The sequence below is a fragment of the Lepisosteus oculatus genome, chromosome 15, assembly GCF_040954835.1.
Source record: "Lepisosteus oculatus isolate fLepOcu1 chromosome 15, fLepOcu1.hap2, whole genome shotgun sequence".
In the NCBI taxonomy this organism is placed as follows: domain Eukaryota; kingdom Metazoa; phylum Chordata; class Actinopteri; order Semionotiformes; family Lepisosteidae; genus Lepisosteus; species Lepisosteus oculatus.
The window spans coordinates 3,175,910-3,199,158 of NC_090710.1; the positions used below are offsets into that span (position 1 = coordinate 3,175,910).

At 42.2% G+C, this 23,249-nt stretch overlaps 1 protein-coding gene across 1 annotated transcript in view; it reads right to left on the reverse strand.

The window, feature by feature from the left end:
• The window catches only part of f5 (coagulation factor V), a 36,535-nt gene extending 16,086 nt beyond the window's left edge, over positions 1-20,449 (reverse strand). Inside the window, exons 1-13 of the mRNA XM_015363526.2 lie at positions 20,215-20,449; positions 19,333-19,415; positions 18,643-18,765; positions 15,266-15,478; positions 14,268-14,429; positions 11,619-11,840; positions 10,594-10,759; positions 9,696-9,873; positions 9,288-9,390; positions 8,345-8,550; positions 7,540-7,690; positions 6,545-6,757; positions 456-3,399 (exon numbers count right to left, since the gene is read on the reverse strand). Coding sequence (XP_015219012.1) covers positions 456-3,399; positions 6,545-6,757; positions 7,540-7,690; positions 8,345-8,550; positions 9,288-9,390; positions 9,696-9,873; positions 10,594-10,759; positions 11,619-11,840; positions 14,268-14,429; positions 15,266-15,478; positions 18,643-18,765; positions 19,333-19,415; positions 20,215-20,429 — 4,979 coding nt within the window. The 5' untranslated portion in view covers positions 20,430-20,449. The remainder of the gene's footprint in view (positions 1-455; positions 3,400-6,544; positions 6,758-7,539; positions 7,691-8,344; positions 8,551-9,287; positions 9,391-9,695; positions 9,874-10,593; positions 10,760-11,618; positions 11,841-14,267; positions 14,430-15,265; positions 15,479-18,642; positions 18,766-19,332; positions 19,416-20,214) is intronic.
• Between the last annotated feature and the right edge of the window lie 2,800 nt (positions 20,450-23,249).

A 23,249-nucleotide genomic window follows, 5' to 3' on the forward strand; every position in this document is an offset into this window, starting at 1 on the left:
AATTCTATATTGAATACCATTTCATTGGACCTATGCAGAACATCTGTCAGGTTCCGCAAAGCCTGTGGTACTTAACAGTCTGTAGGGGCATAATCACTCAAAACTGCACCACTTGCAGCGCCAAATAATTAATTGACAATAATAAACAGTAGATCTGTTTCCTCAGATCTAATCAGGTCTAATTCTGTATAGATGTACTTTTACATAAAAACACCTGAGAACAACTTGCTCCTCACATTTTGTAGAACAATGGACATGATGTGCAGGAGTCACCCTAATTGAAAGCTTATTCGGAGAGATCAGAGAACTTGCTGTCAATTTAAAATGTCCTGTGATGAGAAGATTTTGTGAATGGATGGTATCTCACTGTCTTAGTAAAAGAGTCCTGTGATTGTGAAAAGATACCATGAAAAATGTTAATTTGGTTCCTTTTACAACGTATGCTCTTGCCTTACCTTTGCCCTTTGTAGCCAGCATAGTCCCATTCGACTTCCTCTGCAGCTATGTAGTAGATTCTCACGTTGCCTTCTTTGTTTTGCAAGTAATACTTAACAGTTTTATCAATGTCTTCCACGTCAGCAGCAGAAGCATAAGGGTCCTTATATTCCACATACTCATACGCATTCCCAAGATTCTGTGCAGTCTCATCCATTTGGTCGACATCGTATTCTTTTTCTAGTGGGAGGTACAGCTCATAGTCGTCGAAATCTCTCCGTGGCACCCCTATGACGATGGCTCGTTCGTTCAAATCGTCTTCACTCTTGACCGGCCCAAACGATCTGGGGCCAGCAGTCTGGGGCTTGTGTCCTCTTGGGGAGATGACACTACTCCTGGATTCAGGCTTTGTTTTCCTCCTTCTTTTAACTTTGACCCCATCCTTTTTCCTGCGTCTCTGGCTCTGAGGTTTAATTTTGGTTTTGTGGTCTTGTCCAGCTGTTGATTCATTGTGCATGTATTTTGTTATGTGAGATGGGACCTTCACGGGCACACTTTGATGTTTTCCCTCGTAACCCCAGTGTCTCTTTGAGGGATCCAGAGAAGTAGTGAGAATGCCTTGCGTACTCGTGTTCTTCAGGCAGATCAGTACATTTCCTGCATTTCCCCTGGAAGAAGACTTGTCCTCTTCTGAATGTCCATCGTAGTCCAAGTCATGTGGGTTAAGAGTTTCTGTCGAGTTACTGGGGGGTGTTGGGGAAGTCCACGTGCTCAAGCTGTCTTCTGTGTGTTCTCTGATTAAAGAAAACGTAATGTGGGTATCTGAAGAGGACTCATTTACAGTACCTGGAGATGGGGTTGTGTTCAAGTGCTCATCAAACTCTGCAGAGGGAATGTCCTCTTCGCTCTCTGAGCTCACTGGATCTGGTGCATTCCAGTGTTCAAACCCAAGGTTTACTGTTGTTACGTTTGGACCAGTTTCTAAAGCCGGTGAAGATACTCCTGGAGAGGTCTCATTGCCTGTACTGGCTGGCTGTGTATCAGATGACTGGTCCTCCATTCTATGGACATCGGTTCCATTAAAAACATCTTTGGGGTCTTGAGGCAAACTAGATGGTGGAAGGACCCAGAGGTTTCCTTCTTCAGAATGAGTGTTTGTTTCCAATGTTTGGTTTGGTAAAGTGGCAACAGTGTCCTTCCCAAATTCAGTGGAGCCAGTAAAATTCAAGTCCTTCAAACGGCTTGCATTGAATAAATTCATATTTGCATTTTTCCCATTTTGATCTATTGTGGAACTTGAAAAGTCTGTGATATTGTTCTGATCTTCTCCATTACCAGCAGCTTTGGGAGACAGAATGCTGTATTGGATGTCAGTGTCCTGTATGTTTGCAGGATTCTTAGTATTATCCAAAAGAATTTCCACAGTGCCACTATCCAGCAAGACAAAATCAGCATCACTTTTGCTCTTTGATTCACTAGATCTATCACTAGTCCATTTGTTTGAGAGACTGACAGAATAAACAAACATGTCTTTATTGGATGTTGCAATATCGGAATCCCCAGATGATACATTGTCCATTTTTGAGCTTTGCACGCTTTCTTTCTGTACCTCCTCCCACTGTGAGGCAGAATAATTTTGGAACTGGCTTTCCACAAGCTCTCCTGTCTCCTCCATCTGAGCACTTACCATTTCCAATGTCCAGTTACTCTTCGGAACCGGCACTCCTGTTTCATTTTCCTGGATGTCTGTTGCATTTTCTTCAGAGAGGGAAATGGGATCAGGAAGATTAATTTCTTGAAGACCTGACCACAGTGTTTCTGGTTTTACAGTAGACATTTCAACTTCTTTGTTTTTTAAATCAAACTCTTCTGTCATTGTTGTGTTCACCAAGATTGCTTTTGAGTTATTTCTGCTTTCCTCTATGGGTCCCTCAAGTAGTGGCAGTTCAGTGAACTCAAGGTCCTCATTATCTGCTTGCTCAGGGTTAGTATTATTCTGTAATGTAGCTGCAGCTAAAATAGTTTGTTTTTTTCCTGATAACGTCTGGTTATAATCCTTGAGTCCAGAAGAGAGTTCTAAGATGTCTTTCTGAGCCAATGATGTTTGGTTCAAATTTTCTCTGGACAAGGTTTGATTATAATCTTGAGGTCTAGATGAAATATCAAACAAGTCTTCTTCAGTTGATGCTCTTTTACTCTCTTTCTTGTTTCCTCCTGCTAAAGTCTGATTATAATCTCCACGACCAGAAGAAATATCAAATGAGTCTTCAACTGAGGCTCTTTGACTCTCTGTCATGTTTGTTCTTGTTGAGGTCTGAATATAATCTCCAGTACCAGAAGAAATATCAAATGAGTCTTCAACTGATGGTCTTTGACTCTCTGTAATGTTTCCTCCTGCTGAGGTCTGATTATAATCTCCAGGACCAGAAGAAATATCAAATGAGTCTTCAACTGAGGCTCTTTGACTCTCTGTCATGTTATTTCTTGTTAAAGTCTGATTATAATCTCCAGGACCAGAAAAAATATAAAATGAGTCTTCAACTGATGTCCTTTGACTTTCTGTCGTGTTTCCCTCTGCAGAGGTTTTAAAATCTCCAGGAACAGCTCCTGTTCTTTGATGCTCTGTTATGTTAGTCTCATCACCCTCTCTAAGCACCGAAGACAGATCAAGCAGGTCTTCCTCAGCTACAAGTCCCTGAGATTTGTTTCTGAGTGACCGAATTTGAAGCTGAGAAATCCAGTAATCTGTTTCTGGGTCATCCGTGTTTGTATATTCCTTTGGTTCTAGAATTTCAGTTTTTGTGTCAACTACCCATTCCTCGGGTTCCCACAGAAGTATGTCTGATGGTTCACTATCAGTTTCCCACTCATCAGAAGAGTCATTAATGCATTCAAGATCTTTGAACTTTAGCCTCATTCCCTTGTTACTGTAATGGGCGTTTAAAGATGCCAAAAGCCAGTGTCCTGTAAGAAGAACAAACACCATTTATGGACCAGGGTTATCCAAATCAGTTTGATTCTTTTCAGGTTTTTCAAGAAGCCTACTCAGCATCTTGAATGAAGCAGCACAGCAAGCAAGACCATTAATATTACATTACATTAACATTAATCACCCGCCAATGCAATTCTATTAAATTAAAGGTAGTACAGTTTTTAAGTCATACAGTGCCTTGCGAAAGTATTCGGCCCCCTTGAACTTTTCAACCTTTTGCCACATTTCAGGCTTCAAACATAAAGATATAAATTTTTTATTTTATGTGAAGAATCACCAACAAGTGGGACACAATTGTGAAGTGGAACGAAATCTATTGGATTTTTGAAACTTTTTTAACTAATAAAAAAATGAAAAGTGGGGCGTGCAAAATTATTCGGCCCCTTTACTTTCAGTGCAGCAAACTCACTCCAGAAGTTCAGCGAGGATCTCTGAATGATCCAATGTTGTCCTAACTGACTGATGGTGATAAATAGAATCCACCTGTGTGTAATCAAGTCTCTGTATAAATGCACCTGCTCTGTGATAGTCTCAAGGTTCTGTTGAAAGCGCAAAGAGCATCATGAAGACCAAGGAACACACCAGGCAGGTCCGTAATACTGTTGTGGAGAAGTTTAAAGCCGGATTTGGATACAAAAAGATTTCCCAAGCTTCAAACATCCCAAGGAGCACTGTGCAAGCGATCATCTTGAAATGGAAGGAGTATCAGACCACTGCAAATCTACCAAGACCTGGCCGTCCCTCTAAACTTTCAGCTCAGACAAGGAGAAGACTGATCAGAGATGCAGCCAAGAGGCCCATGATCACTCTGGATGAACTGCAGAGAACTACAGCTGAGGTGGGAGAGTCTGTCCATAGGACAACAATCAGTCTTACACTGCACAAATCTGGCCTTTATGGAAGAGTGGCAAGAAGAAAGCCATTTCTCAAAGATATCCATAAAAAGTCTCGTCTAAAGTTTGCCACAAGCCACCTGGGAGACACCCCAAACATGTGGAAGAAGGTGCTCTGGTCAGATGAAACCAAAATCGAACTTTTTGGCCACAATGCAAAACGATATGTTTGGCGTAAAAGCAACACAGCTCATCACCCTCAACACACCATCCCCACTGTCAAACATGGTGGTGGCAGCATCATGGTTTGGGCCTGCTTTTCTTCAGCAGGGACAGGGAAGATGGTTAAAATTGAGGGGAAGATGGATGCAGCCAAATACAGGACCATTCTGGATGAAAACCTGTTGGAGTCTGCAAAAGACCTGAAACTGGGACGGAGATTTATATTCCAACAAGACAATGATCCCAAACATACAGCAAAATCTACAAAGGAATGGTTCACAAATAAACGTATCCAGGTGTTTGAATGGCCAAGTCAAAGTCCAGACCTGAATCCAATCGAGAATCTGTGGAAAGAGCTGAAAACTGCTGTTCACAAACGCTCTCCATCCAACCTCACTGAGCTCGAGCTGTTTTGCAAGGAAGAATGGGCAAGAATTTCAGTCTCTCGATGTGCAAAACTGATAGAGACATACCCCAAGCGACTTGCAGCTGTAATCGCAGCAAAAGGTGGCTCTACAAAGTATTAACGCAAGGGGGCCGAATAATTTTGCACGCCCCACTTTTCATTTTTTTGTTAGTTAAAAAAGTTTCAAAAATCCAATAGATTTCGTTCCACTTCACAATTGTGTCCCACTTGTTGGTGATTCTTCACATAAAATAAAAAAATTATATCTTTATGTTTGAAGCCTGAAATGTGGCAAAAGGTTGAAAAGTTCAAGGGGGCCGAATACTTTCGCAAGGCACTGTACTATCTGATATTACGGTGTGTACTCATTTCTTGCTAACAAGTAAGCCTGCATGCATTCTCAGGTTGGAACATGCCTGCTTAATGGGGCATTTGTATTCTTTGTGATTCCACAAAGGCTAGAAGATCAGTGAACCTCTCTCTCAAGATAAGAGTTGCACAGACACAGCCATAAAACAATTTAGCCATGAACAAAGTAGGCCTGATGATTCTCAAGTCAAGAGAAGAAATTCCCCAACACCAGACACAAGATTGTAAATTTGGGGCCACTACTTAGCAAGGAATGCAAGGAAGGATTTTTGTTAAACTTTAGTTTCAAGAAACTGTGCAACTATGCCTTAAAACCATCCATATATACTGTATACTCTATGCACCACAAACACCATATTTTACCATTCTTGTCATATTAAATGAAGGAATCACATAGTTATACTCATAAGAAACATAACCAACTGCATTGAATGTCACGACAAGACATGTCTGAAATAATAACAGAAAAGCCTGTAGATATAATTTGGTCTTAAAACAGCTGAAACAGTAAGGACTGTAGTTGCAACAAGCATTAAAGAATTGAAAGGATTTAGAATTTAGAAAACAGATTATTCTGTCAATTCCACATCAATTGAGAGTCCCACTTTGGAAAATCAGGTCACCCCTCTAGTGGTGAAATGAGGTACAAACCCCTCCCATTCTGATAGCAAATCACTATTCTGACATAATAAAATAGCGTCAATCATTTCTTATGGATAAAAAAGTGTATGAAGTACCAGATGTGTTACCACATTATCTACTTCATTCCCTTACAAAACGGTAACTCAAAATATTCAATTAAAATACAATTTAAGGCACCACAATTACTTCATGAAGAGGTGGTATCAAATTAATGGGCAAATCTTGAAGAATTCAGACATCTAAATATCAAACCTGTGTGTATTACTTAGTTTGATTAATATGCGTTTGGGAAAACAGTTTTCCTAAATAATGGACATTTTATTGCTGTTATCATGTCTCTCCTGATAGCAGCAATATAAATTCCTGAAGGATAGATGTGCAAATCACAGATTTGAATTGGCCAACCAGAACCCTGGCAGACAAGACACTGGAATGTCTTTGTTAATAAATAATAAATAGGGCAAGCAAAGAGCCACACCTTGGACGTTAGGCCCCGGAGGAAAGAAGTTAGGTCAAAGAAGACTGGAAGTTATAATCCCTCATAATCCCTCACTAGAATTACTGAGTCTTGACTCATAATCTCTCACCAGAGTTACTGAGGTCTGTACCATAGTCCCAGAGATAGCTTGTGTCACAATTGCTCACCTATTTTATCCATGTCCATTGCTATGGTCTCTCCACTCATAGGAAAGAGGCTCAGAACATCTTCTTTTCTATCATAAAGATCAAACGTGTGACCATAGGAGTGGAGAGTCTCTATGTAGTCCTGTGCCCCGACACTTGACACGTGCCAAGTAACGATCTCTCCGTGGCAAAATCCAAGGACTTGTCCACTGTCGTACACAAAGCCATTTATTGCTGTGGAAATTGAAACATGAAGGAAAGAGCTAGAAGAAAATGTGACTACAGACAACCTGTGATAGGTATATGTATAGTATAGTGAGCATCAAAATAATCATATTATTCTATGTCTGTTTTCTGAAAAATATATAGAATGATACTCCATTCATCAAGACCTGGGGCCTAACTTGCTGCCCTTCCTGTGGGCCCATCCTGATGTGACAACATTCCAGCAGGACAACACACATCCTCATGCTGCTCATGTAAGAGCAGCTATCTTGAGAGATGAGACTGTAAGAGTTATCGTGCCTGGGACGGCCAACTCACCAAACGTCAGCCCCTATGTACATCTGTGGGCTGAGTGGGAATAACATGTGACACCCAGGGCTCAGACACCAGTGCACAGGCACTTGATTGTCCAGGCTCTGGGAGAGGAATGGGACAGAGTCTCTCACTACATTCAGACTGAGGAACCTAGTGAAACATCAGTCATGGCTAAATTGGCATTGTAATACATAAGGTCACAAAGCCTCCTGGAAGAGCAAAAACTGCATTTTTTCACGTAACTGTCCCGTCTAAGCAAGCTAAAAATACATTTTCTTCCATGACAACATGATTTACCCTCCTCCTTACTGTGGAGTAACAAGAACAGGACTCAACTGTGCGCATATTTATAAAACAGTTATCGGCACAAAAACTTCATCTCCCTTTTTTCAAGGCCCCATCCACTTCTGTGAAATATGTTTCAGGAAAGAAACATCAAAGAACAAAAAAGACCAAAAAAAAGCCCAAATACTTACAACGCATAATGTTGGATTCATAAAATTTGGGGTCTTCTTTGTTGACCTTTGAGGGATCTGTGCAGTAGTTTCTAATGTTTTCCTCAATGTACCAACTTTTGTTCTCGTCAAGAACTGCCAGAACTGCATGCTGCTCCTTATCGGCCTTCAGCTGTTAAAGACAGGTGAGTGTTCCCTCAAAACCTCAGCTGAACCGATGTCATGATACTGGCGTGGTGGTTGACGCTGCTAATGTCTGAATGGGGGCACCTTCTGTGTGGCGTTTGCATGCTCTCCCCATGTTCACATGGGATTTCTCTATATACCTTCTACTCCTCCCACCTTCTGTGGTGGTGCACTGGTGAGCCACCTGGGCCCTGGGTTCAGTTCCTGGGGCGGAGTTTGCATGTTCTCCCTGTGTTCATGTGGGTTTCCACCAGGTGCTCTGGCTTCCTCCCACAGTCCAAAGACATACTGGGAGGTTAATGGGCTTTTGGGAAAACTGGCCCTGATGTGAGTGTGTGTTTTTGTGGCTGTGTGTACCCTGAGATGGACTGGCATCCTATCCAGAGTGTATCCCGCCTTGAAGAACCCACTGCTTGCCTTGATAGGGTCTGGCTCCTCCGCACCCCTATATTATATGAAGTGGTTACAAAATAGATGGACGAGTGGATTTAAAAAAAGAATCATCTTGTTTAAACATAATACAACAGGAGAAATATTTCTATACAGAAATCTACTGTATATATAGAGATTCTAAAAACTGCTGCAAGTGTGTTTGAAGTGTCAGGGCTGGTCAGACTGGGAGTAAACTGACTCAGATTACCTGCATGTTTCTTTTGTTGAGGGACTGGCTCTTGCAGATGAGCAGTGGCCCGATAAGGCCTGAGGCTATATCTTTGGCCACGTCCACGGCGCTGTGGTACATCCTGGTCAGACACCGTGGGTCATTCTGTGCCGGCACATCTTCCTCTGTCACCTTCCATGTGTAAGTGTGCGTCTCTCCTGGCTTCACCTCATGCTGGCCATTGTCTGCACAGTGCCGGACAAGCCATTAGCAATGACAGCAATTCTTCATTCCCGCATGTAAGTAGCACATTTCATCAAAAAGGATCTCAAAGCACTTTAGATGTAGGAGAGGGGCCACTTCATCTGCTACTTAAGAGCAACAGCCGCTCTGTGTCTGCAGTACAGAAATACTCATGGGGCAGAGTGGTGGCTCTGTGCTTGTGCCTGGAAGGTTGCTGGTTCAAATCCTGTGGCCAGCAGAGGAATCCTACTCTGTTGGACCCCTGAGCAAGGCCCTTACCCTCAGCTGCTTCAGGGGTGCTGTATAAATGACTGACCCTGTGCTCTGACCCCAAACTTCTCTCCTTGTCTGTGTGTCTCATGGAGAGCAAGCTGGGATGTGCAAAAAGACATATTCCTAATGCAAGAAATTGTATATGGCTAATAAAGTGATCTTATCTTAATGCCCTTCTTTTCATACCTTTCAGGGACCAGCTTTTAGACACCTACAGTACAGAGTTATTCCTATCCCTGCAGGGAACCTTGTGAAAATGTCTTTAGTGCTGCTATTCCTAGTCCTGAGGGCTATAAGGAATTCTCAGTTGATTCTTTAAATCATCAATAACTTAAGACTTGTGGAAAAGAATTCAATTGGCCCAAATAAGGGACAGATAAGTGGACCTCCTAGGTTTAGTTTGAGTGTTTCACCTTGATTTGGAACCAGAGCCAAAGGTTTGTGGTGAACATGAAATGGCACGAACCTGAGCCGTCTTTAGGATAGCTGGCTCCTTCCTCTGACTTGCTGATGGTGAGCCCATGGGGATAAATACTGTATGGTCGGCTTGCATTGTTCTTGAACACAATCTGTCAACACAGACAATGGATCACTCGACCTTCTCCCACTTCTCCCAGTCTTCCTTGACCTTTCATCTTTTAGTCTCTACTCAGTGCTGTTTTAAATATTAAGCAGTGTAGCCTGGCAGCCTCCACCACAGGATTAGAAGAGATAAGATCACAAACCTTTTGAGAAGCTTTTTCCACAGTCGGTGAATGTTCATCTGTTTGATTTCTTGGCTGCACTTTATCATTATAAATACTGACTTAGTCTTCTGAAACCATCATGTGTAGCTCAGGACATACAGTATGGGAAAACACTTAAATCACATCACCTTTATTACATCCCAGATCTGGGCCCTCACTGCCGGCCCGAGGATTCCAGTTTCATTCTTCCTTGCTCCTTCTTCCATTTTCGTGAAATTAGCATCCTTATACTGGACATAGACTGCCTTCTTGTACTTCCTGCCAATCCGATCAGCCCTTGGTTCCAAATATTTTGACTTGTACTCCCTGAAAGGTACCAAAGGTTGAGAAAGGTACCAAAAAAAATCTGCTTTTGACAGTCTTACACTGCTTAAAGCCTGAAAAGCAGTGTACTTCTCTGTTAGAGCATAGACTTGTTAATTATCTCTCTCTGCTACTACTGCGCTAAATTGCATTTATCTAACTTTTGGACTAACTTCCCCAGTAGAAGCCCTTTAAGTAATTTTTTGATGGCTGCAGTAAGATGAATGTCAATGCGCAATGTGGTTAGTATATAAGAATTTCAATATAATCTGCATTATGTAACATGCCCCTTGTACAATGTACAGTTTATACATCACACAAAACTTTAAAGCACAAACTTTAAAGCACACGAACTTTAAAGGAAATGACATAGAGAAATTACCAGACACGTGAAACAATGAGTGTATACAGTATGTATAAACCCAAAAGCATGATTATGTTTGGTTAAGTATGTACTGTATATATTGGGTAAGGGATCTCTCTGCATGACTTTCCCACTGCTCTGCTTCATCAATTTGAGATACATGTGCTCAGGCACTAACCTCTCAAGCTTATTTTGAAGTGGACATGGTGTTGGAACACCATTTCTGTACTCCACCTCACGCACACACCCTGCTGTTTGCATTCTAGAAGCACAGTGGGCAGCCTGACAATGTAGACATCATAGCAGACGTGTGCATGGGGCTGCAGTACTGTCTTCAGCTACTGTGGACTGGTTCTTACCTATCAACATATCCAGGCAAATTTGGTGCATAGTCCCAGATTATTTCTTCCGCAGCAATGTAGTAAACCCATTCACTACTCTGGCGTTTCTGCTGGACTGTGAGTCTTCGTGTTATAGGAGCCTTGCTCTCACAGGATTGCACCTCCAGGTATCCGTGCATCCCAGCTACAGGCAACCAGAAATAAAAAATGCAAAAGTGAACCCCGAACATTACTGCAACTGTAATATCAGTAAACCTTTACCAAGGAACAAGAAAACAACAACAAAAAAGAATATAGGGACTTTTGGTTTCTACTCTTTGGGTAAAGAACGGCATTCAGTTCTTAGTTTTAAATGCACTTTCAGTTACAGTTATACAGTACATGTAATACAGATTGGGTCCCAATTATTTCTTAACAAAGGTGGCAAACATGAGGTTTCCTGTTCATTCTGTTCTTAGCGTTTAATAGATCTCAAGAGGTCATCAAGGTGTCCTTTGGGGGTGTCCATTCTCCACTTTTATGTCTGTCTTGACAGTTAAATGATGTACAGGGCTGCCTAAACAGCCAGACAACCAAGGAAATGGATAGCGTGTAGCAACCAACAGACCAGAAGCAAAAAGTAGTAACCAGAAGATGAAGACCAGAGGTAAAGTACAAGAGCAGGTCAAATTCAGAATCCAGGAAGTCAATCCAAGGGAAAAGAACACAAAAAGCAGGGAAACAGAAAGGAGAAAGGGAGAAAACAATGCAAGAAAGGAGAACAAGAAACAGGACAAGAGAAAGGAACAAGGGAAGAAACAGGGTAGACGAATCAGGAAAAACAGGTTAAGTATAGATTAGAACCCACACCAGACTGAATGTGACTGAAAATAAAGAGGCAGGGAAGGGAGGCTGGAGTCCTTGGTACACTGGTCAGTGATTGGCTGATGCTTAATGCAGCTGCGCAGGTAGGCCAGCAACCAGTGAGTGAGGCATCCTCTGGCAGCGAAGATATGGAACCATAACATCTAAAACATGTGTCAGGGCCCAGCTGAGCGCCTTACCCTCTAGGTGCTTAAAGATTTTCGAGGACAGCAGCCAGACCCCCGCGTGCATGGCGGTCATGTTGGCTGAGGTGCAGGAGGAGGCGACGAGATCGATGGTGGAGAGCTTGTGCCCCTTCTGCTGCAGGACCTGCCCATTGAAATGGATGGAGAAGAGCTCCGGCTCGGAGCTCATCCCCACCAGGTGCCAGCTCACATGGTCGTAGGCACAGATCTTCAAATCTGGGAGAAGCAAGAGAACAATCAGAGTAGGTCAGAGAGTGGGTCAGAGAAAACAGAAAACGTATTAAATGTGGAATCACAACATTGGTGGAAACAGTTTGTTGTAGTACATTCTGTATCACCTGGGGCTCAGGTTGAAAGGATCATTCAGGAGGATTGGTCATTGAGCACTGTTTCATTGCAAGTTACCCTAAGCAACATACTTAACCTCCTTTTGCCTGGCCTATGCTGTTATCTCACCAGCAGCTGTTTAATGGGTCATTCACCCCTGAGTATCTGCAAGTTGTTCTGGACCAGTGGTTCTCAAACTTTTTGGACCAAGTACTGTACCACCCCTGATCAAATCAAAGCATCCAAGTACCACCTACAAGTCAACATGTAGTCAATATGACCAACATGAGCGTGCGTGTGCGCACACACTCACACACACATACAGTATAATACATATTATTACTTTATTTGATATAGCGCCTATAAGTGGCTTCTCAAAGCCCTTTACAGAAAAAAAGCAGGAACAACAACAAATAAAAATAAACAATAAAAAAGCACCATTTCAGTGAGAGGGGTTTGCCTGTTTAGTCGAGCAAAGCAAATGTGAATTCATTTTTTGAGCCTTGATACAATTCACAACAGAGTCTAACAGATTTTAAATCTTCAGGCATTTTCTTGACGGCAAAGGTCTCACGGTGGATGTTGCAATGCACCCATTAATTTCTGGAGCAACCTCTCTAATTCGTGCAACTACACCGCTGTTTCGGCTTGTCATTGCTCTAGCACCGTCTCTACAAACTCCAATGCATTTTATCCAGTCGAGGCCATTCTCTTCGATAAATTCATTCAGAAGCTGAAATATTTGCTCTCCTGTAGTTCCTGTTGGTAGCGGCTTACAGAACAGAAAGTCCTCACGGGACGCCCTCAAACTCATATCTAACGTATCGAGCAAATTGGCCAAATCGACTACAGACTCATCTAATTGCAGTGAAAAACATCTGCTCATCTTAACGCGCTCTATCAGCGTACTTTTTATATCATCCGCCATTTCAATAATTCTATGAGTGACTGTGTCTTTCAGAGGGGGCAGCAGGTCGAGCTGTTTAGCAGCTTTTTCTCCACACATAATACGTGTCAGCTCTTTTGCCAATGGTAAATAAGGTTCTTCAAAAATAGTGTGGGGCTTACCTGCTTTAGCAATCCGCAAGCTTGCATTTTTCCCCGTTTCCGTTTCAGGAGTCTGTCTCAGAAGTTAAAAAGTTTTTATTTCATACGCATGGGAGCGAAACACAAGAGATGCTCGGTGTATTTTTCTCAAATTAACCTAGAACAGTTCTTTAATATTTTTCTGTTATCTATCACGCTTTCCTGTGCATTCCTGTATTTACAACATTGTGCGTGAGTTTCAAACAATGCCATTCTCTTACCTCCCTATTTGCTGGAGATATGTTTTTTTAAATACAATTGTTCACTTATGTTCATAGCGTGCATTCCTATAGAATGGTATAGAATTACATTGTAGCTCTGTCCACTCAAGTATTAGCGTGCGCTGTATCGTAGTACGTAGGCTGCATATTCGATACGTCTTAAAATAGAAAATATGAAAACCCATCCCGATTTTTCAGCGCACACAACACAGTTCCAGGGTCATGTGGTGTACCACCTGGCGGCATCTGCGTACCACTGCAGGTTCGTACCACAGTTTGAGAACCACTGTTCTGGACAAATGCATGTACTAATAGGATTATTACTAATTATCCTTTGCTTTCACAGTGATCTAAGATGGATCACATCTACTGCCTCTTCACTTGCCAGCACATCTCACAGAGCCCCGGGGACAAAACACATTTCTGCAGGAACACATATCTTTAACTTGCTTTTGTTTGCTGTCTTTTAATAGCCATCCAGGGGAAGCAGCAGTTTGGAAGTGCCAACTGTCAGTCAGCCCAGCTGGGCACCAGCAGGAGGAAGACGAGGATTGCTCACTTGCATTGGTAATAGTGCAATGGATTAGCGATACCAGTGATACCAGTGAAGCTGTTTGAATTTAATGTCCAATGTCTGTCAGAAGCTATTTTTCCATACTTATGCTGTGCAGGAGACCTAAAACAAACTGCAAGAACGAGGCAAGTCTGGCTGATTGAACTGCTAGCTGACAGACGCCAGGCAAGACCAGGGGACTGTGCTGTGAGTATACTCAATACCCAGCCCTGGCAACATGTGACCAAGAGTGGACCACAAGACTCCTGGTGATAATCTGCTAATACATGAGCTTTTAAAACCAATAAAACCCCCAATAAAGAATCCTAAAATACTGCAATACTACTGTATATCTGAGAAATGTAATTGGAAATTACTTGCATTAGGAAGTCTTTACTAAGACACGGCTTGCCGTATGAAATCAGAGATCAGGGCTGTTTGTGGTGGTGTCCTTACCTGGCAGTGATCCATTGATATAGCCATTGATGGAGTACTTGATTGGACCAGCAGGCTCTGCCTCCTCTGTCCTGTACCAGCTCTTACTTTCATCAAATACACCAAAAAGGAGCACATGTTCCTGGTCAAAAGAGATCTGCTTGCCAGTGTCACTGAGGCTCCCTGGAGTATTGTGAAGAACAGAAGGAGATTCTGTTTAATGGGGAATCAGTCTTCAAAACATCCTTCAGGATCTCTGTCCCTTAAAAGGGGTGTTATCCCAGCATGCAGGTCAAATTTTCCCCTGGTCTTTATCATGGCCTCCTGATAATCCCAAGTAATCATTATTATTAACGAGCATTGCTTACTGGGACATTCCTTCTTCTGAAACTCCCTCAGAAGCAACATGAGCCAGCCTATAGAGCTACCACACCTGAAGTGGCATCTGTTTCTGCAGGGAAGCTGGCAATGTAAATGAGGTATCTTACAAAACTCCAAAAGCTTTGAATCCTGCTGCAGTCATGTTTTCAGATACATTAGAAGCTTAAATGGTCCCTGCTCATTTGGGTTTTCCTTGCTTCATACAGCCTTTTACTAGGATTCTCATAGTCTGTGCACAATGCTAACTTCCCTCTCCTCTTCTTTTAGATTTGCTTATACACAAGCCTGTCATATTTCTTCCATGCAAAGGAACAAGTATTAGGTTTATTCTTTGCTGAAAAGAGAAGAGAGAAAACACAAAGTTCTGGCTATGAAGCCTTCTTCAGGTGTGGAATTCAGCAACCTATTACTTGTTCCTTTGCAGACTAAGCATGATGACGCAGCTACCCAAATATTTCTTTTATTATTATTTGGGTGCATGACTCATTTATCAGGGGTTGTGACAACCTAAACCTGTACACCTTGGTTCACTGGGGCGCTCAAGACACAGAGCTCCAAAGGTTCAATTATCACCACAATAATGTGAACGCAGGTCAGGCAGTGGGATTTGCCTATCAGAGACAGAGCTGTCACGTTACCTTCTTTACAAATGAGCAGGGCCCCAATCAGCCCGGAGTTGAAGTCCTTGACCAGGTTGACATGGGAGAAGTAGGTGTAAGTGAGACACGGCGGGTCATCCATTGTGGGCGCAATCTCCTTGGTGACCTCCCAGATGTACTTGTGCTCCCCACCCGGATTCACTACGTCATCCTTCTTCTCAAACAGGGAGGTGTTGTCAAAGTAGAGAGATCCTAAGGAGTTGAAATTTCACAGCACGTTTAAGCCACAAGGAACATCCACTCTTAGTTAGAACTACCCCCAAAACGTAATTAAAGGTCAAGGCATGATACTATATTATTATTTTTTTTATTTCTGAGCCAGCAGCCCTTGCCAATCGCCCCCAGTCTCTTCAGCAACGCACCTCATGTCTCTTGGACAAGTACAGGAGAGCGTGAGGCAGCACACAGGTGCACTGTGGACATTCACTTTCTCTGACAAGAACAGATAAGTCACAAGGGGCCAAAGGTGTAGCTCTTCTTGTGGACAAGTGCAGAGCGGTACATGCAAGGAGCAGAAATATCAACTAGAAATATAAGATGGGAAATAGAGAACCCGAAAAGTTTCTAGAACAGCAAGAAACGTACAGTAGGTGCTTATGTTGACTCAACATTTATATCTTCTGTGCAATGTGGGTATGCAATAAGACAGGCACAGAATGTAAGGATGCATAGTTAAAAGTGTGGAATTGAAATTAAGGGATGCTATGTTTAATTTGCTCCAGACAGATCTCATTTAGAATACTGTATATCATGTCAACAACCACTGTATGTAAGAAAAAAATGACTGCTGATCTGGAAGGCCAGAGAAGAGCAACCAGACACATTCGGGCACTATGGCTAAGGATCTGCGCCTGTGGCTGGAAGGTTGCTGGTTCAAATCCTGCAGCTGGCAGAGGAATCCTACTCCAATGGGGCCCTGAGCAAAAGACCTAAACCCCAACTGCTCCAGGGGTGCTGTATAAATGGCTGACCCTGCGCTCTGACCCCAAACTTCTCTCCCTGCCTGTTTGTCTCATGGAGAGCAAGTTGGGGTATAAGAAAAGACTAATTCCTAATACAATAAATTGTATGTGGCCAATAAAGTGATCTCATCCCAGGTTAATGTAAAGTCCCACTTTGATAGGTTAATGTAATTCAATCTTTATACTGTAGTCATGAATAGAGAGGTTTGTGGGGGAGTCTGATAAAAGTATTTTATCAGCATACGGCTGGATCCTTTGACAAAAAGCTAGTAAAAACTAAATGAACTGGATGGTCTATATGTCCTCTTGTTTTCAACCTTTCTGATGTTCTTTTGTGAACCAGGGTCACCAGTGAGGACAAGAGGCACTTCTTTACACAAAAGGCTGTGGGAGTGTGGAACAAACCTTGACCTCAACCCTTATCCTAACCCTACCCAGCCGTGTTTCTGAAAATGATAAACTGGATTGAGATCCTTGGATCAGATAGATTCTAGCCACTAAATAAGCCTAAAGGATCGGCATGACACCCTTCTATTTGAAAACTTTCTTCTTTTTTTATGATCTCAGGTGCAAGCTGAGCACACCGTGAGCTGACATCAGACTCAACCAAATTTAGCAGAAATTGGACAACTGTGTGCCAGTTGGGGAATCCCATTAAAACCAGTGTTGATTATAGTTCCCAGTCCATGCTCTAACTGGACGCCTTTATCTGATTAGATTTTCAGTAACCTCAGATCCAGATTCAATGTAAACTAAGCACATTTTACTAGCAGCTTTCTTCCAACCATGGCTTTGAATGATATGTTACTGATTTTCAGCATACTGAGGGGAGAGACCAAACCAGCTTTCCAAATTTAGGTGCCAAAAAATCATTTTGAGTTGACAGAAGGTTTGATGTGGATCATCAGTGACTGGTGTGAACTTTAAAGGGTTTCATTTGTAAGTCAAGGCTGGTACAGGTGCTCTCTGAGATGTCTGTGAGAAATGTGTACAGTATGTACAACTGATAAAGAAAAGTACCAAAGTCCCTTGTACATACAATTAAAATTCAATAGAATTAAAATAAATTTACAACAATAAACTGATAATGATGTATTACATGCTCTACCAAGCATACATGGTTTCCTGCAGGAGTACACAGGCCAGGCGGACTGACAAAATGTACACGAGAGTCCATATTGAAATACTATCTTGTAGTAATACACTGCAAGATCATTTGCCAGCTAGAAGCAAATGGCACATAATCACAAAGTTCTCAAGTCTCATGTACTGTATAAAGACCAAAATCTTGAAAATCACATGCATTTGCACTGGGTCTAGGTTGACTAAAAAAATTAAGTTAACAAAAGTATAATTTTATAATTGTTATTTAGAGACTCATGATTCAGTTAATTTTCCAGTGTTAATTAGCTTGTGTTTTTAAACATGAAAAAAGTGACCATCGATTCAAATAGAATGCTATCGCAATTTTAAATGGAAAATCTCATGCATTATGGTTTAGGACTCTTGAGAGCTGCGTCAGTAACCTACGTAGGACACACGCAGGGTTTCCTCACAGCTGAATCATCGGGTCACAGATAGATACAGAAGAGTAGTTTAGTCACAATAATAAGATAGCTGGTTAGTCCACAAGCTAGTACAGTAATTTACTGTAGCTGCTCTAAGCTTTTACCTGCAGAAATTGTACTTAATTTCCAACCGGTTTCTAAATATGAACAATTCCAGAGCTTGAAAGGTAATGAACTTACAAAGCTACTGTACCACTGATAGTGCATCTGTTCCCCAGACTGCACTTGATGAGAAACTCTTTAGTTATCTGTCTTGGTTAAAAATTATCTACAGAAGACAAACACAACTGTTTGCTTTTTTCTCAATTTGTTTACCTACTGGAATGAGTAATGTCCAAAAGCAAGAGAAACAATATATAAATTGTGGAGGGAATGGGTCTCACATCTCTTCCTTCCATACAGTTGCAAGATCATAACTTTTTATTTTAAAAACGGACAATGCTGACTGTAGTTGTTAATTCTGCTTCATTTTGCTTGGCACAGCGTTTGCAATGCTTGGTCTGCTTGTGCTGGCTTCATTCTTCACTTTCAGTTTGTCGTTTGACCATGATCATTGCTATAAATATAATTTGCTGTACGAGGCCAAGTTGATTTCACAGATGTATTTCAGATCATCTTGGATAAGAGCTTCCGATTTGCAAAGAAACAAAGGCATACATACATACAGTAATAATAATCTCCCGCCTTGCAGTTGGTTTTCTTCACAACATTGAAGTAGTGCAAAATCCCCATTCAATGCCCTTTTCACTGTTGTGCTGATACAGTGCATTTCAAGATCACAACAGCACCACCCCACCTGCAATGAGACTGAGACACAGGCACGTACCCTCGGACTGTTTCCCGTACTCTATGCCATGTGGGTGGAGGCTGTAGGTCCGGTCAGCCATGTTCCTGAAGGTGACCACAATGACATCCCCCACCTCTCCACGCAGAGTGGGACCCAGCAGCCCTGAAAAATGAGGATGATTATTCTAGTGCTAAGAGGCCCTTCTGTCCATCTGATCCTCTGGGTTCCCAATAACTTATTGATCCAAGGATCTTATCCCGCTATTTCCGGAAGGACGAGACAGCTTTCATGAGCTGGGATGCTTTGCTTATCTATGTAACAACAGTATCAACAGTATGACAGAGATGGCTTTTAGTTTTTGTTTCTGTGTCCGTATTACACTGAATATGTGGCCAGTCATTCTCTGCTCTGGCAATGGCAGGCAGCAGATTTGAGAACGTCCTCATGGAGCTCCCATCACTAAGAGACATTAACAGCTGTCAGTGAATGTATTCATTCTTCAACACTTTCACTTCACTGGTCAGCACCCTGACCCACGTGGTCAACCGCAATACACTGTACAAATCTGTAAAGTGCTCTGTTGTAAACTGTTGCAATGTGCATTATAGCAAATAAAATTACTGATTGATTGATGGATCAATTGATGGATCGATTGATTTATTGGTGGATAGCCAGGACAGGGTGAGATGTTTCTTCCAGCAGCATGGCTGCGTCTCCTCTGGCACTCACCTGACCAAGATGGATGGGGCTTGGCTTGCTTGAATTCAGCATCATATTCCCTGAAAACCACCTTCTTGTAAGTCTGGCCTCCCCTAAAAGAACAGAAGGAAAAGAAAGTAGTGTTTAGAGCAGGGCTGTCCAGTCCTTGTCTTGGACGGCCGGACTCTGCAGGCTTTCAAGATCTGCCTAAGGCAGCAGCATCTTAAGAGCTGAGAGAAACTGATGCACTGGTCCAGTTCAACCCAGGAACCAGCTGATTTAGCTCCTTAAGAGCTGAGTTTGAATAAAAAACCCAGAGACACACTGGCCCTCAAAGACCAGGACTGTAAAACCCAGGTGTGGAGTCAAGGGTAGAATACAGATGTGTCATTTTGGACCCACATAGAGATATTATGAAGCACGGATACTCCTGAATGGGGAAAAAAATACTGTTTTTTTAGAAAAATTAAAACACTTGCATATTATATGAAATAGGATTTCAACATATTTGGTTTCAACATGTCAGTCTGTTTCTATCACAATCATCGTTTATCAGAAAAATTTAAAATGCCAATACATTCAACATATGTTAAATTCTGTAACTACTCTACAACACCAATCCATAACCACAAAATATAAATGTTGCAAGTTTTGTTGCGCAGGTGAACCGAGGATAGACGCAGTGCTTACTGTTTTGATCAATAAAAATCAGAAAGTGCAGCTTACTACTAGAACAATAAACACATGCCAACAGTTAAAACATTCAATTTCCAAATTCTGTACCGTGTAGAATAAAGTCTTTGCTTCGTGCCGGAGTTTTCTTTCGTATTCTGGATACTTTCCCAGCTCTCTCTGGTACGCGCGTCAGAGATACCAGGGGAGGAAGAGAAAGAGAAAACGGATTGCCTTTACCTTTGATCTCCATAGTAATCCCATTCCGTTAGAACCGCTGCAATGTAATAACGTCTTTCCACTGCCAGAGAGCACTGGGACACGAGTACCAGGAGCAGAGCCCCTGACCAGAACCAGTTTCTGTCTGTTCTCATTCCTGAAGCACCAGGACACATCCTCCTGGGACACCAGGAGAGTCGGCTATGCGTAACGAGGCGAGTTTGCCCCGCTTGCATTGACACCCACCTACGGGGCCGTTACGTATCAGCATTCAACATACCGCAAACACACAGTTCAAACACGCACTGTGTTCCCAGAAACTAGGACACAGTTGTTGACCCCCCTGAACAGGAAGAAAATAAAATAGTATCCCTACTACCTGTGCGAAATTAGTCATTAAACGGTTTAATATTCACATGACTCAATTTAACGCAAGTGTGATCAAGTCTTCGCAATTTCCTGTCTTTATCTGCCTTTACCTGTCTAGCTTTCGAAACTTTTGAGGAACAACACTACGAACTTTTTTAAAATAAAAGGACAGTGATTTTCTAATGAGGACAGGCCACAAACAGTTTTTTAAAAAGAGTTATCTTCTTCAGCATTCATTTTTTTAAGGTTACAATTTCAACTCCTTTCAGGAGTTATGTGTTCTAGAACATCATGGTCTCCAAACAAGTGGATCCCAGATATCAAATGATTCCAATGATGTCCTTATCTTAGCTCCTAAACGAACGTAGGTACTGTACACACAACTAGTCAGTACTACAAAATCTATGAGATACAGCATGACCTTTATGATAACTGAATGATTAATGACAAGCTCATGGATATCACCAAGGACGTAAACAGCATTGCAGTGGTTAGCATTGTTACCTTGCAGTTTTGGGCCCTGTGTTGAATTACAGACCTGTGGTGGGACATTATCTGTGTGGAGTTTGTATGTGCCCCCTATGTTTGTGTGGGTCTCCTGCAGGTGCTCTGCCTTCCTCTCACAATACAGAACATACTGGTAGGTTAATTGGCTTCTGGAAAATTGGCCCTGGTGTGAGTGTGTGAATGTTTCTGTGTTTTCCCTGAGATGGACTAACATCCTGGTCAGGCTGTGATAGGCTCCGGCCCCCCAGGTACCTGGATTGGATGAAACAGTTAGAAAATGAATGGACAGAAGGAAGCCATTTGGCTCCTGTGTGTGGTGGTCAGTAGTTAATTGATACAAGGATCTCATCCAGCTGTTTCTGGAAGGAAGCTGGGTAGCTTGTTTTGTATTCCCACAATCCTTTGGGGAAAGGGTTGCGACTCACTGCTCGGTCTGAAGAAATCTGCTGTGTTGACTCATTCTTGGGGATTTTGACTGCTTGTATCAGGTCCCCTTGTAGTCTTCTCTGGTCAAGAAAGAGAAGCTTAATTCCTCTAGCCTGTCAGTGTACGACTTTCCTTTAAGTACAGGAATGTACAGTATCTGGTTGCTCCTCACTGGATGGATTTCAGAGCAGCAATATATTTTCTATAATGTTGCGACCCAATCATGTACAATATTCTAAATGAGGCCTTATTAGTGCATTATACAAGTTTAACATTACGACCCCCTTTGATTTAATTTCTAAGGCTTTAAAATATATACTCAATCTAGTTCCGGGTAGGACCCCCTTTTACCTCCAGAACAGCCTGAATTCTTGGTGTCATGGATTCAACAAGGTGCTAGAAACATTCCTTAGGGATTTTGGTCCATGCTGACTCAGTTCCTGCAGATTTTACGGCCCCACATTCATGTTGTGAATCTCCCATTCCACCTCACCCCAAAGGTGCTCTGTTGGATTGAGATCTGGGGACTGTGCAGGCTATTGGAGTAAACTGAAGTCACTGTCATGTTTTTGGAACCAGCTTGAGATGATGCATGCTTTGTGACATGGCGAATTATCCTGCTGGAAGCATCCATTTGAAAATGGGTATTCTGTGGCCATAAAGGGATACACATGGCCAGCAACAATGCTTAGGTACGCTGTGGTACTCAAATGATGCTCAATTGGTATTAAGGGGCCTAATGTGTGCCAAAAAAACATTACCCACACCATTACACCACCACCAGCCTATACCATTGACACAAAGCAGGATGGATCCATGGATTTATGCTGTTTACACCAAATTCTGACCCTACCATCTGTCGCAGCAGAAATCGAGATTCATCAGACCAGGCGACGTTTTTCTAATCTTCAATCGTTCAGTTTTGGTCATCATGTGCCAACTGTAGCCTCATCTTCCTGTTCTTAGCAGACAGGAGTGGGACCCGGTGTGGCCTTCTGCTGCTGTAGCCCATCCGCTTCAAGGTTCGACACGTGTGCTCAGAGATGCCCTTCTGCACACCACTGTGCAGTGGTTTAGTATTTGTGGCCTTTCTATCAGCTGACTGCTCTCATTAACAAGGTGTTTTGGCCCACTGAACTGCCACTCACAGGATGTTTTTTATCACACCATTCTCTGTAAACTCTAGAGACTGTAGTGTGTGAAAAGCCCAGGAGGTCAGCTGTTTCTGAGATGCTGGAACCATCACGTCTGGCACCAAAAATCATACCATGGTCAAAGTCGCTTAGGTCACACATCTCCGTCATTCTAATGTTTGGTCAAACAACAACTAAACCTCTTGAGCATGTCTGCATGCTTTATATATTGAGTTGCAGCCACATGATTCACTGTTTGGCTATTTGTGTTGACGAGCAAGCATACATAATAACATGGCCGCCGAGTGTATATTCTAAAACGTTTTGATTGCTGCCCTACAGTCTGTAAGATGTCGACGTGTCAACATAATCATCTTAAAAAGTTTTCATTAAGTAGCTCAGCATTTTCCAGAAAAGAGATTGTTTCAGCTGCAGGGCCTTCTTCAGGTGGGAGGGTGAGAGGAAAACCTCCTCTCTCTCTGGGTTTTCCTCTCTTCACACCTGAAGAAGGCTGTTCTTTTAATTTACAGCTTCAATAGTGTATGAAAATCGTACAAATGTCTATACCTGCAAAACCGACTAGTTTATTAGTTAACTGAAAATAATATCTAGTTGGTGGAT